Source organism: Dromiciops gliroides, chromosome 4 (genome assembly GCF_019393635.1).
Source record: "Dromiciops gliroides isolate mDroGli1 chromosome 4, mDroGli1.pri, whole genome shotgun sequence".
Lineage (NCBI taxonomy): Eukaryota > Metazoa > Chordata > Mammalia > Microbiotheria > Microbiotheriidae > Dromiciops > Dromiciops gliroides.
The window spans coordinates 283,587,263-283,603,052 of NC_057864.1; the positions used below are offsets into that span (position 1 = coordinate 283,587,263).

Here is a 15,790-nt window from a genome sequence, read left to right on the forward strand (position 1 = left end):
TCTGGAATTTGGCTATAATATTCTTAGGAGTTTTCCTTTTGGGATCTCTTTCTGGAGGTGATTGGTGGATTCTTTCAATTTCTATTTTAGTTTCTTCTTCTAGAATTTCAGGGCAATTTTCCCTGAGAATATCTTGGAAGATCCTTTATCATGGTTTTCAGGTAGACCAATAATTTTCAAATTATCTCTCCTGGACACATTTTCCAGGTCAGCAGGTTTTCCCAGAAGATATTTCACATTGCCCTCTATTTTTTTATTCATTTGGATTTGGTCTCATAAAGTCATTGACTTCCATTTGTTCAATCCTCATTCTTAGGCAATTGTTTTCGTCAGAAAGCTTTTGTACCTCCTTTTCCCTTTGGCAAATTTGGCTTTTCAAGCTGTTGACTTTTTTCTCATGTCTTTCCTGCATCACCCTCATTTCTCTTTCCATTTTTTCCTCTACCTCTCTAACTTTATCTTCAAAGTCCTTTTTGAGTCCCTTTATGGCCTCTCAGGCCATATTTTTCTTGGAAGCTTTTCATATAGGGGCCCTGATGTTGACATCTTCCTTTGAGGGTGCACCTCGGTCTTCCTTGTTACTGAAGAAATTTTCTATGGTCCTCACCTTTCTCTGTTTGTTCATCTTGCCTTTCTTTTACTTGACTTTTAGCTCCTTAAAGTGGGGCACTGTTTCCTGGCTTAAGTTTCCCATGCTTAAGAATTCCCAGGTGGTATGATTTAGGGAGGATCAGGTTCTAAACTCACCTGGCCTGTTCCCATAGATGACCCCAGACCAACTTGCTAATCAACCAGCTTTGTGTTGTGGTTGTTATCTCTGATGAGCCTGTGCCCTTCCCCCACCTGGGCCACTGCTACTCAAGCCTACCTCCCTATTCTAAGCAGGAGTGAAAAATCCAAGTTCTGCCTCAGCACCAGCATAGACCCCTGTAGTCTCCCCCCTGCCCAGGGCTCACCCCCTCGCCATACACTGAGTTTAGTTCCAGATGACACTGGCGCGTCACCTGATTTAGACGCTCTGGCGGTCTCCTTCTCTGGTGAGGCCTTCCTGGGACTGGATCTGTGTCAGAGTGACTGTGGGGTTGGGCTCCACTCCTGTATCAGCACAGCAGCTCCCTCCTTCTAACCTTCCAAGCCATTCTTGGTTAGAAGATGATTTCAGCACATTCTTCTGTGAGTTTTGCTGCCTTGATAATTTTTTTAAATGTCATTTGAGCTTATATTTTCCATTATATTGTGTCAAAAATTCAGTAAAAAATGTAAAAATAGGAATGTTTGCATATTTGGCATGGACCTATTATGCTTAGAAAGAGAATTTATTGCTTACTTATCCATTTTAATGCAACTAACTCTAATAATTAATAACAATTATTTTTAAAAGTCATCTTCTGAATTGTATCTCTATTTATAAAAAGTCTTTTTCAAATATATTGAGGTTCCTACAATTCAGGATACTTTTACCCAAGAGCACTTTCCATCTGTTCCTTTTGTCAGATGAATTTAAAATTAGACCTAACTAGGAGAAATGATTTGTGACTGCAGGTAATGAAGCAATAGATTTCTTTCAAGTATCTAATACAACAAACACTTGGATAGAAATTTAAATACATATCCAATATCAGTTTATAAATATAAGCATGTTTGTATTGTCAGAAAAAATATCTAGAGTTTTAATTATATATTTTCACTTCCATTGATGTATTTGATATCGTGCGGAATTTTTTCTTTTTCAAAATCAAAACATTTAAACATAAAAGAAATCAAAACTAAAAAAAATAACAGCCAATATAAGATCATTTTAAGCTTCAGTATGCCAAGCAACCAATTTTATTTTATTTTACATTTAAGTCAATGTGTGTGTGTGTGTGTGTTTGTTTCATCAGGGAGACAAATTCTGGTCATGAAGAACATGATAAACTTGGGTTTGGAGTTGTGGAGAAGCTAGCTTCTAAAAGAATCCATAACAATGCTTTCATTATATACAAACTTAATTTTCATTACCCTATGGGCACAGGATTTTCTAGTCCAACTGTGTCATTTTATATTTGAGGAAAGGGAGGATAGAAAAGGTTAAATGTTTTCCCAAGGTAATTCCAAGTCAGGTTATAATCAAGTCAGGATTTAGGTGTTCAAATATAGTTTTTTTTTTTAAATCATTATGCTGTGCCAAATTCCAAACCATTAGTAATTGCAAAACATATTTTGTCCACAATGACCTATAACAATAGATGATTATTTAAAATATTAAGCTATATATTCAGGGGTTAGACAGTTACATTTCAGGTGACTAGATAAGAGTAACAAAACTAAAGAAATGCTAGGTACTCTTCTTGTTATACTTGAAATCCAGGACTCTATTACCTCACTGTCCATGTTTTATGTAAAACAGTTGATACATACATGCACAATTTTTGTAGATGGAAAATGATGGTATAAAGGAAACAAGAAGAGTTTGATTAAACTAACGCATCATTATGAATATTTGAGAGAAGGTGTTTTTGATCCAAATAGCTCAAAAGTATTGGGAAGCTATATCCTTGATCAAAAACTCAACTGGAGATTTAAAAAGCAATCTTTTTTTCTTGACAGAGAAATCCTTAATAACATGAAGAATACATCTGTATGTTCGGATAGCAGGAAAGCAATCTAATTAATTCAAAGAGAGGCTTTGATATAGCTCAGGAGGAAAAGATATTTCTTTTAAAATAATTTTTCTTACACTGAGCAAACTTAAAAGAGATTGGGTAGAAAAAGTATATAATCATTTTTGCCTGTATTACTTATCTTTTTATTCAGGTACTGAGCCATTTTGGGGGGAAAAATCATAGGAAAGTTTTAATTCAATATTTATTTACCCAGTTAAAAAATCCCCAGAATATAGCTCAGTGACTTGTACTTAGTAGGTACTATATAAATATTTCTTGTTCTGAAATGGAATGAAATGAATTGAAGTTTAATAATGTGTAGTAAAATATGGATAAGCCAGAAAGGAATTTATTTGCATGAACAGTTCATGCAGTAAGGAAAATTATAAAGTATGGTCTCATGGAGGACAAAACTGTTCCAAAAGAAGCATGACCCTCCAAATGTATATGTGGACAAATTATAGGCCAGATATATAACTGTTAAATTTTGTTTATATATTTGTCATGAAGTTGAAAGAACATAGCCCTGCTTAAGAAAGCTTAGACAAGGGTTCAAATGATTTAAGATAGAAGACGGTATAAAATTAAATGATATTATTAATTAAAATAGTTACGATTGGGCTGGTAGAAGAGTAAAGTCAGGGTAACAGTGAAGACCTGGAAATATTTTGAAGGGTGAAAGGACTAGCTTGTATGATGACAGAAATAATAGATTTAGTATTTCGGAGACATAGAAAGATAAAATTGAAGATATTTATTTATGAAAAGGAATTTCAGGATTCTTAGTAATTCAAATGGAAGACTTGTGGGTAATGATAATGTCATTGTTATGACCATCCTTATATTTGGCTGAAGTGCAATGAAGGACTATGTCATGGGAGTTGTATACATTGTAGAACTGAGAACCCAGTTTCTTTGAAGGAACATGTCTTGATATGTATACGCACATGTTTTCTCATGTTTCCATATGTATGTATGAATGCATGCATATGAATACACATCTATATATACACACATAAATATGAGAGAGAGCGAAGACAGATAGACAGATAGCTGCAATCAGTAAATGACTACCAGAAAGATCTGTATTGAATAATATATCTACATAGAATGAGTCTCAAAAGAAGAAAGGCTGTGTAATTCTGATAGCAGAGATGGACACTTAAAGTGGCAATGGGGAAAAAATAAGTAAAGAGTCTCCTAGGACAAATGTGTTAGAGTTGAATGGGCATAAAAAAGTATTGAAGAAGATGATCAGGAATGCAGTGTATTATTCGGAGAACCTGGCCAACATTACTATCAAAAGAGGAAAAGAACAGAAGAGGAACAGGTTTAAATGACAGGTGATTTTTTTCATATAGATGGGATTTTATTATTTTAGTACATAAACCAAAATTTATACAACCAGAGCAGAAGCTGTGGATGATTCATTTTCCCAGTTGGGTGGGAGCACTCTCTTGGTCTTCTAGTAACAAGCCAGCCGGTAAATCCGGCTGTCATTGAGAATCAGGTGTAATTTAATATCCTTAACCTTTCTATTTCTATCAAGATGCTTTTGAACAGTAACAGCTATGTTTATCAAGTGATAAAGCTCTTCAGGAAGATCAGGGGCCAATCCCTTGGATTTGAAAATTCTCAAAATTTTGTTACCAGTAACAAAGTAAACTTGTGCCACACCATGAGAATCCCTCAGGATCACACCAATCTGGGAGGGTGTCAGGCCCTTCTTGGCCAGCTTGGAGATTTGTTCCTTCACATCATCCAAGGTTATCTTCAGCCATGTGGGCATGCTGCAGTGGTACAGTAAAGCCAATTGGGACAGGTCCTGAACATGCATGTGACCCATGATGGCAACCAACAGGTGATGTTTTAAGTATAGGATGTAGATTCCAGAGTGCATAATGGAAGGAATTAGCTTCAATAAGGCTGATGTGTAAGAGGATGAGAAAACTTAAAGTGATGACAGGGGAGGTCAGTGATTTTCTGTAACACAGAAATTCAATATCACCTCAATTGCCAAAGAAAGAGGTGTGAGTTTACTAGCAAAGGGTTAGCAATGTAATTTGCCAGAATTGGGAATTTGACAAGCAACAATCCAGTGGGTTTATTGTAGTTACCCTTTCCAGAGATATGGTCCTGGCAAGAACATATCTGGGATCTGAGCTTTTGGCTCTGGGATGACATTCATGAATTAAGAGTCTAGTGTTGGAAATTTGAGTAATGTGAAGATGATTGACATAATTGCCCATGTATGACTTATATTGAATTGCTTGAGTCCATAGGGAGGGTTGAGGAGGGAGGGAGGAAGAAAATTTAGAACACAAAGTTTAAAAAAAATTGTGAAGAAATGATGAGCAGGTCGATTTGAGAGAAACCTGGAAAGACTTATATGAATTGATGCTGAGTGAGATGAGCAGAACGAGGAAAACATTGTCCACAGTAATAGCAACACTGTGTTTTGATCAACTGTGACAGTCTTCACTCTTCTCAGCAACACAATGGTTCAAGATAGTTTCAAAGAACTCATGAGGGAAAATGGTCTCCAAATCCAGAAAAAAAAGATATATGGAATCTAGATACAGATTGCACTATACTATTTCTACTTTTTTATTTTCTTTTATGAAGTTTTTCCCTTTTGCTCTGATTCTTCTTTCACAACATGACTAATGCAGAAATAAGTTTAATGTGATTGTACATATATAACCTATATCAGATTGCTTGCTGTCTTGGGAAGGGGAGAGAGAGTGGAGGGAGGGAGAAAGATTTGAAACTAGAAATCTTATAGAAACAAATGTTGAAAACTATCTCTACATGTAACTAGAAAATTAAAAAAATATATTATGTTATATTTTTAAAAAAGAAGACTTCTGGGGTAGAGCCAAGATAGCAGAGGTAAGGCAGTGAGCTCTCCAGCTCATGACATGATCGATCCAAAATAAAATCCAAATAATGCCATAGGACAATACCTGGAGCAGCAAAACCCACAGAACAATGTGCTGAAATCATCTTCTAACCAAGAACTGCTTGGAAGGTCAGAAGGAGGGAGCTGCTGTGTAGATACAGGAGTAGAGCCCAACTTCACAGTCACCCTAACACAGATCCAGTCTCAGGAAGGCCTCACCAGAGAAAGAGACCGCCAGAGCCTCTGAATCAGCTGAAGCGCCAGTGTTGTCTGGAACTAAATGCACAGTCTGGTGAGAGGGGTGAGCCCTTGGGAGGGGGGAAAGTACAGGGGTCTATGCTGGTGCTGAGGCATAACTTGGATTTTTCACCCCTGCTGGGAACCAGGAGGTAGGCTTGAGTAGCAGTGGCCCAGGTGGGGAAGGGGCTTACAACCACAACACACAATGATGGTTGATTAACAAGTTGGTCTGGGGTCATCTATGGACCAGGGAACAGGTCAGGCGAGTGAAGAACCTGATCCTCCTTAAATCATACCACCTGGGACTTCTGAAGTTTTGAATACTGCAGCCTGGAAACAGGGCCACACTTTAAGGAGCTAAAAGCCAAGTAAAAGAAAGGAAAGATGAGCAGACAGAGAAAGGACCATAGAAAGCTTCTTTAGTGACAAGGAAGACTGAGGTGCACCCTCAGAGGAAGATGTCAACATCAGGCCCCTATATGTAAAGCTTCCAAAAAATGATAATTGGTCTCAGGACATAGAGGCACTCAAAAAGGACTTTGAGGATAACATTAGATAGGTAGAGGGAAAAATGGAAAGGGAAATGAGGGTGATGCAGGAAAGACATGAGAAAAATGTCAACAGCTTGAAAAGCCAAATGGAAAAGCTCTCTGATGAAAATAATTGCCTAAGAATTAGGATTGAACAAATGGAAGCCATTGAATTTATGAGAAACCAAGACACAATAAGGCAAATCCAAATGAATAAAAAAAGAGGGCAATTTGAAATATCTTCTGGGAAAATCTGCTGACCTGGAAAATGTGTCCAGGAGAGATAATTTGAAAATTATTGGTCTACCTGAAAACCATGATAAAGGAAAGAGCTTAGGCATCATCTTCCAAGATATTCTCAGGGAAAATTGCCCTGAAATTCTAGAAGAAGAAACTAAAATAGAAATTGAAAAAATCTACTGTTCACCCCCAGAAAGAGATCCCAAAAGGAAAACTCCTAAGAATATTATAACCAAATTCCAGAGCTCTCAGGTCAAGGAGAAAATATTGCAAGCTGCCAAAAAGAAAGAATTCAAGTACTGTGGAGCCCCAGTTAGGATAGCACAAGATCTAGCAGCTTCAACATTTAAGGACTGGAGGGCATGGGCAAAAGGAATTGTGATTACAAGCCATAATCACCTACCCAGCAAAACTCAGCATAATCTTTCAGCAGAAAAAATGGGACTTTAATGAAAAAGAGGACTTTCAGGTATTTGTGATGAAAAGACCTGAACTGAATGGCAAATTTTACTTCTAAATACAAGACCCTAGAGAACCATTAAAAATTGGAGTTGTAAGGCCATACCTGGGGTCATGCAGTGGGTGACTGTCTTGTGTCTGAGGACAGGTTTTGGTTGAGATCCCCCTGGGTCCAGGGTGGATGCTTTGTCCACTGTGTTACCTAGCTGTCCTATGTTGATATTTTAGGGTAAAATTGAGTGGTAAGGGGAATGCACTGGGGAAGGGGGAAGGACAGAGGTGAAATCCCACATGAAAGAAATAGGAAAAGGCTTATGGAATGGGGGAAGAGATGGGGGAGGAGCAGGGAAGTCAATGAATTTTACCCTCATCAGAATAGGTTGAAAGACCTTAAACTCATCAGCGTTGCCTCAAGGAGGAACTAACATACACAGCCAACTGGGTTGACTTATCTACTTAATCTTGGGAGTAAATGAGCCTAACGCTCATCAGAATTGGCTCAAGGAAGGAATAACATACACACTCAATTGGGTGGAGTAATCTCTCTAACCCTGCAGGAAAATAGGAGGGGAAGGGGATAAAGAGATAGGGGCAAAAGAAGGAAGGGCGGAACAGTGGTGATTATTTTTCTTTATATATACTCCATCACCAAGTTATTTTTTTTTTTACAAGATTTGACATACATCTTCTAGCTTGGCTTTTAACTGTTGGCATTGGCATCTGCTTGGCAAAGAAAAAAAATTCTGACTTCCAGGGAGAATAATTTGTGTTCTTTGTAGTAAGAGTCTATTTGGACATTATGTAAATATAAAAGAGTCATCTTGGTGCAAAAGTCATTGAAATAATAAAACTTTAATGTTCATAAATAGTACCAAGAAAGATAAGAATGTTGGTTCTTTTAACCTAAAGGAAAAATATGCAAGAGAATGGGAGAAGATTGTATGGCATTATATATGGAAAGCATCAGAAATAAACAGGAATCCAAAACATATGCAGCATGGTGATATTTTAGGTGTGTCTTTCCTATTTTTCCCTTCCATAATTTAAACATAACTGTAATTGTTTTTTTTAACATATATTAATTCAATGACATTTATTTAAAAAATAAAAACTACTGTCTGTCGGGAATTTTTAGGCTGAGATGTTTAATTTATAAGGCAGAAAAGTAGGGAAACCTAACCTATATCATTGCAATTATAAAATAAAAAATATCAGTATAAAGAAATATTATTTCTTCACATTAGAAAATGTATGCAATACCTAGGAATAAAAAGACACGCAAAATAACATCTAATGAAGGAAGAAAAATCATACTACTTATATTCTATTTTCTTTTATTTATTTGTTCTGAATCTGTGCTTTCATTGGTCCTTTTACTATGGAAACTCTTTCCACTGGTTCATTCATTCAACAAACATTTTTTGAATATTGAACATTTTCCAGGCTGTGTTAGGTACTAGGATTATAGGACCAAAATAAAAACAGTCCCTATTCTCAAGGACATCCCCTTTTATTAAAAAGAAAGGAAAACAAAATGCCAAAAAATAAAAAAAAACTTACATTGTTATTTTGAAAATCCACATTCTGTTATTCATGGACCTAGACCTGGGGCAGAAAAAAAGTTTTCATTTCTGGTCATAAGGACAGAATGTGTCAGAGATAGGATTTGATCCTAATTTTTCCCAAATCCAAGGCAGGTCTGCAATTAATCATATATACCATGCTATCTCTCACATGCATTGAGCCGTGACTATATTGATAATAATAAAAATAATAATGATAACAATTTTGTAGTTTACTGGGAATATAACAAAAAGGGGCAAGGAAAAAAGCATATTTCAAGATTAATTTGGATGGTTAATGTATACATTGCAAAAAGAAAATATAAATTACCTAAAGACATGTGAGCACTACAACTTGATCAAAGAGCTGTCAGAAGCTACCTCCTCCCCTAATCCATCACCTCTATATTTCTTTTGTAAGGTAACTAACTGGCAAAAAGCTGAACAGATATAAAACTGTGTAAATTTTGTCCCTATCAGTAGAGCATCAAAATTATCTAAAAGGCAGAATTCAGAATAATATACCAATCTGTCCTAGAGATATGTAGATTGAGTACTTTATAGTTCACCTTCATACTCCTCATTGAAGTCCTAATACCTTATTAATGGGTTTTAAGAATGTCTTGTTGATTAATGAAATGCTAATTAACCTGGAGGCCTTTAGTGTCATCCTTCAAGTATCTGTCCTTGGTATTATTTTGCTTAATATATGATTAATGAATTTATGTATCAAACATCATAGAATTTTGCAGATAATCTAAGTCTAATATTGATAGAGGATGCAACTTTGTATGACAGAATTGATGTTACAAATGAAAGTTATTCTAATTTTATAACATTTTGCATCGAGCATCAAACAATTGTATAAGTGCAGTGCAGTAATAAAGGAGACTACTTTGACATGTTCTGTTAAAAGCTTAGAGATTTTTGTTTACTACAACCTTAATATGTTTTGAAGGTAATTTTTAAAAGTATAAGAATCTTAGGCAAAAATGGATGAAATTATAATGTCCAAATCAACAAGCATTGAGTTCCCTTGTACTCTTCTTTGGTCAACTACTATTGAATATTCTCTTTAGTTTGGAGTACAATTTCATATAATCAATGAAACAGAGATGGAAGTTGTCTCAAACATCACTGAACACAACAGCCTCACATAACAAATGAGGGAAAAGAGGCCCAGAATATTTAAATGACTTAATGGAAGTCAAACAGGTAGTAATTTATATAATAAAGTTTTGAATCTAGGTCCTTGAACTACAATGTTTTCTTCCTACTCCACCACACTTCCTCTTAAGGAGAACAATGAATGATAATAATTTGTATAGTGTTTTGAGATTGCAAAGTACCATACATTATTATCTCATTTGGTCTTCACAATCCTGGGTGTAAAATGTTATTATTATGCCATTGTGAAATTAATGAAACTGAGGCAGATTTGGGTTAAACAACTTGCTTAGGGTAACAAAATCAAAAAGTGTCTGAATATAAATTTGAGCATGTATTCTTTACTCCACCTTCAGTTCTCTTTATACAGTGACAAATTATATTGTGTCTACAGGAATATAAGCTGGAAAGTGATAGCTCTAAAAATCATGCCATTTGAAGCAATGATAAAATTTTAGGGTTTTGTTTGCCTCTGCAAAAAGCAGGCTAAAAGTAATAGAAACAAGGAGGAAAGCATGATAGTCATCTTCAAAATATAAAAAAAATGAGTGTTGTTGCTCTAAGAATAGGAGAAGTAATGATGGGCAGAATATACAAAAAAAAGGGCATACTTTGATTCAATAAAAACAAAACAAAAACCATTTTTCAAATGTGAAGATGTGTCACAAGAATAAATATCAAAAAATACTTAAGACTTGTCTCCTATGTACAAACTATTATACTGGGTGATGGATGGTAATGCAAATATGAAAAGTTGTAGTAGCCTCTTCTCCCAGGGAGCTTACAGTCTAAAAGGTGAAAGTTTTAAGGATAAGGCTAAATGATCATTTAATATGTTGCAAAGGAGATTTCCATACTTGGTACTGTGATAACCTAGGTGAGATCTAATATCCTTTCAACTTTTAAGAATCTTTGATGGGGCAGCTAGGTGGTACAATGGATAAAGCCCTGGCCCTGGATTCAGGAGTACCTGAGTTCAAATCTGGCCTCAGACACTTGACACTCACTAGCTGTGTGACCCTGGGCAAATCACTTAACCCTCATTGCCCTGGAAAATAAAAAAATAAAAAACAAACAAAAAAATAAAAACAAGAATCTTTGATTCTGTGAAGCCCTCCCTTTAAAAATGGGAGGGCAAGGGGGACAGCTAGGTGGTGCAGTGGATAAGGCACTGGCCCTGGATTCAGGAAGACCTGAGTTCAAATCTGACCTCAGACATTTGACACAGATTAGTTGTGTGACCCTGGGCAAGTCACTTAACCCTCATTGCCCCTCCAAAAAGAAAAATGGGAAGGCAAAACAAAGCCATTAACATTAATATGGACAAATAGTGGTTCCTCATAATGTATCAGTTAAATTTTCAATAATCTTTTACATGAATAATAAGAAATATTTTAGAAGGAAAATAAACCATAATGCTTTTTTAAAAATTTCCCCTTTATAAAAGTCTTAACTGATATCAGTCATCTTTTAAACCTCATTTCTTTTTTTATTTAGTTATTTGTTGTTTATTCAGTATTTGCACTAGTGGGCCACTTGAGGAATTGGTTTCATTGTTTTACATAGATTTTTAAAAATATTATATGAAAAATCACAACTATATAGATATAGATATAGATATAGGTATAGGTATAGGTATAGGTATAGGTATAGGTATAGGTATAGGTATAGGTATAGGTATAGGTATAGGTATAGGTATAGGTATAGGTATAGGTATAGGTATAGATATATAATAGTTTACAACTATAGATGTATGTTTGTTTGGGGGGGGCGGGGCAATGAGGGTTAAGTGACTTGACCAGTGTCACACAGCTAGTAAGTATCAAGTGTCTGAGGCCAGATTTTAATTCAGGTCCTCCTGAATCCAGGGCCAGTGCTTTATCCACTTTACCACCTAGCTGCTCCCGGTATGTATGTTTACAGACCAAAAAAGTCAGGTCTTCTTGAAAGGTGATACATGGGGCCATGCAAGAAAGCCCTAATAGAGGGGAAGACAAAGGTAATCAATGCATCAAAAAAGTGTTACTACTGTGTGGTGTTTTATGCCCAGGAATGTTGTCTTCTGGATCCATGTGAAACTGTAGCACCTATAAGGCAGGCAGTTTTATACTTGGGGTATTGGCACTGCTTAACAGCAACTACTTCATGACTGTACAAGTCATATCCAGCACCACTAGGCAAACAACAAGGTTTAATAAATAGTAGTCACAATGTGCTATTCCCCCATTTCTAAGTTTAGGAAGAGACTAGATTTTGTTCATAGGGGTTTTTGTTTTTGTTTTTGCTTTTCTTTTTATTTCAGGTGTTCAATCACTAATCAGAGGAAAGTTTTGACCTACTTGAAAAGCACATCAAACATGGTCCCTTAACCACTGTCATGTTCAATAGACAGTAAACAGGCAGGACATTAATAGGCTTTAAACTAGCAGCTCCTTCTGTATTCCCCAAAGAGTATTTGTACTCTTCTTTAAATGGGCCTCCTCCTCTGTATTAAGGGTTACCTTCACCACATCTGAAATGCCATTCTGCACCAAGACACATGGTACACTAAGGAAGACATGTTAATTAATGCCATATAGGCCCTTAACCATGGTGAAAATTATATGCACTCTCCTAAGATTCTTTAAAATGCTTTCTTCTAGATCTGCCACAGACAAGTCAATGGCCCTGGAAATATAACCCTTCAGTTTAATCACCTCATAACCACTTTCAACCACCTGTTTCTGAACATCCTTCCAATTCTCTGAATCAGCATCAGTTCCCAAAGCAGGATAAAGATTCTTCAGAAAGTCACCAGCAACATTCATAATACTACCCACAGGAAAACTGGAGTCCCCATGTTCCCCAGGGACCCATCCATAACAACTTGAAGAATGGACATCAAGTGTCTCCCCCATTAAGTAATAGAAATGCAGAGAATCCAGATTCAACTACTTTTGATAACATAGTTTTGAGGAAAGATACTTAGCTTCCAGGACACATATGTCAAAATATCCACTGCACTGGGAAAAATAAGCAGCATGCAATCAGGGCTGTATTCAACAATATTGAGAATGATGAATTTAAAGATATTAACATTAAAATGGATCAAATTAAGATGGCTTTCTCCCTCTTTTTGACATGCCCAGCAGTAACAACAACCAGCTTCAAGTTTGTACTCACGCTGTGGTCTTTGCCAGCAACAATCTTTGGTCTTTTGAGGAAAAGGCTGCCGTGTTGGAAATGCATTATCTCTCCCTTTAGTTTATCTTCTATGACAATAACTATGGTAAGTTCTTCAGCCAAATCCTTCATTAAGATACTAATAGCATATGTCATACCAACTGTACCAAACCCAACTACATTGATCTTGTTATGGGGGAAACTGGTCTTCCATTAGAACATTAACAATCAGCTGATCCTTGACAGCAGCTGCTATTTGGGGGGAAATCTTGGTGGCTGGTCAGGCTGTGAGGAGTTCTGAGTTATCTGTGTGAGATTGCTGCTTTCAGACTCTCATGAAAAGTCATTTTTTTAGTCCATTTTCAAACATTCAAGTTCATAAAAAATGAAAAATAATTATGCAATATTAATATCCTTAAAAGCAGCAGAAAAACAGTATATTTATCTGCATTTACTGAAGCACTTGAAATGGACTATGTAGTCTAGTACTATACTAAGTCATACTGAAATTATCGAGTCTGAGTCTTGATTGGGTTTAGGAATTCCAGGGGTCCTTTATCTAATTAATGAAAATACATCCCTGAAATTCATGTGAACTGTTTTTAGTCAAGGAGGATCATAGGAAGGATTCTTTTTGTTTGTTTGTTTGTTTTTGTGGGGCAATGATAGTTAAGTGACTTGCCCTGGGTCACACAGCTAGTAAGTGTCAAGTGTCTGAGGTCAGATTTGAACTCAGGTCCTCCTGAATCCAGGGCCAGTGCTTTATCCACTGCACCACCTAGCTGCCCCAGGAAGTATTCTTAATAATCAAAAATCATTGCGTGGAAAAATTGACTATTGGGAATTAATGTTTACTATAGCTTTTTAGTTGAAATATTTCTATGGTGAACAGCTGTAAAACTAATGTATCAGGTAAATCTTTAAGTAGAATGTATGGTATTACTTACAGGTAAAACAGAGTTTGTTCACTGAATTTGTCGTTTTAGCATTTGGATGCTTCTCATATGCTGATGACAGGTTAAATTTTTCTCCTTGTAACTTTAGGAAAACAAAAGCCACAACAACAACCCAATATTCTCTGAAAAAACATCTATAAAAAGCCAGAAAATTGACTTAATCTACAGTATACCTCTGATTTCTAATATCTTTCTTCTATACCCACTTTCTAAAGGTACCCTACAAAACAATATGGGCATATATCAGTGATATTTCTATAAAATGTCTAATAAATGAATTGTTAGAATGCCCTTTGATCTATCTATACACACAGAGAGAACATTATTATGAAATCTTTAACTACTAATGAAATATCCATTATGATCCTGAGCTGTAAAACACTATAAAAGAGTGTTATTATAGTCCTCCTAATATGAAGGTAAATTTTACATAATATACATAACATTTACATATTCACATTATTTCATTTATTTTTCAATTAACCCATTCAGGTCTTCTAATGAACCAGACAGAAGTGATTGCTCCTTCCTCTGAATACTCTTCCAACTATTTTTAGGAAAACCATGATACATAATATAATTTTAAGTGTGTATCTTCCTCTGTATGCATTGTGTTTACTCCAGTAGTTTCTGAAAGAACAAGAGTTATTTCCTACAAATTTCTGCATCCTCAAACCTACTTAAAATAATGTTTTGTACATAGTGATTACATTATAGAGCAAAAGGAAGGAAGGAAAGAAAAAAGAAGGAAGGAGGGAAAGAAGGGAGGGAGGGAGGAAAGAAAAAAGCAAAGATGAAAAGGTAAATGAAAGAAGTAAGGAAGGAGGAAAGAAAAGAAGGGAGAGAAAAACAGTGAAATACAAAGAACAATACGCATAGGATCTCAGCTACGTTTTTTTGTAATGGATTGAGTGCTTCATTATATTCAGTAAAGCAAATCATCTATGAAGATATGGCTCTGCTAGATAGTTACCACTGAAGACTATCTATAGAGCAATTTCTAATCCAATGCCTAACATTTTAAGGGTCATCCATAGCACAGCCTCTGTACTGTATGCCTTCTATATAGTAACATTCCTAGAAGTGAGGGGGGCGGGCAGGATGAGAGGATTATATTGTAGGACTATGAATTATAAGGATAATTTTTCAGTAGTTCCTTCTCTAAGAGATATTTATTTAAATACATTAAATATATCCCTGTCATGATGACCAGAGATGGGAAGGTGTCATCCAACAAAAACTGTGAAAAATTAATACAAGACATTTTGAATGTGGTCATACTATTTAATTCTCTTGATCAGTGGAATGTAATTTTGCAAGGTGATTTTATTTCCCATGGTAAAAAGAGACAAACCACCTAACCTGAATTAATAAATCCTGAGGAATTAAATAGGTCACATTAGCTAAACTGTTACACAGCTAGCAACATTACAGTAGAATATATAGAAACTTGACAGCAGTTAGGCCTTATTTGACAAAGGTAATTTATCAATGAAAAACTACTTATATATGACATCATTAGTGAAATTCAGTATGGAGCCCAGATAGACCATAAGCAATGATTATATGCATACAAATAGACTGCCAGATTTTACATGCCCCTGGAATCACAAAGGATAAACATAACTTGCAGAGAAAAAAAATAAAACCATTTCCCTGTCAGGCCATATTTTATCAGTACTTTCTCTGACATTTCCCTATTACCCGAACCTTATCTATTGAAGCCTAAAGCAGATCTCTTTCAACAAAGTTGCTGTACTGACATGCATATGAGTGACTCTAACCAGAATCAAAGGACATAGAGACAGAGGACATAGAGTTGTACCCAAATTAATAGATTACCTGACTAACATATGTCATCTTCCCCCATCCAAATACTTCAAACTTTGAAAGGATTAGTGGATCTTCTGTAAAATTGTTTAGATAT

General features: G+C 35.8%; 1 protein-coding gene and 1 pseudogene across 1 annotated transcript; both read right to left on the reverse strand.

Moving 5' to 3' along the window:
- Positions 1–4,110: 4,110 nt before the first annotated feature.
- LOC122753831 (40S ribosomal protein S13-like) lies at positions 4,111–4,491 on the reverse strand. The gene has a single exon (XM_044001559.1). The coding sequence runs from the start codon at positions 4,489–4,491 to the stop codon at positions 4,111–4,113; it is 381 nt and encodes a 126-aa protein (XP_043857494.1).
- Positions 4,492–12,162: 7,671 nt separating this feature from the next.
- The window catches only part of LOC122753470, a 127,793-nt pseudogene continuing 124,165 nt past the window's right edge, over positions 12,163–15,790 (reverse strand).

Coding starts and splice junctions, on each gene's coding strand:
- LOC122753831 (XM_044001559.1), bottom strand. CDS start 4,491: ATGGGTCACATGCATGTTCAGGACCTGTCCCAATTGGCTTTACTGTAC.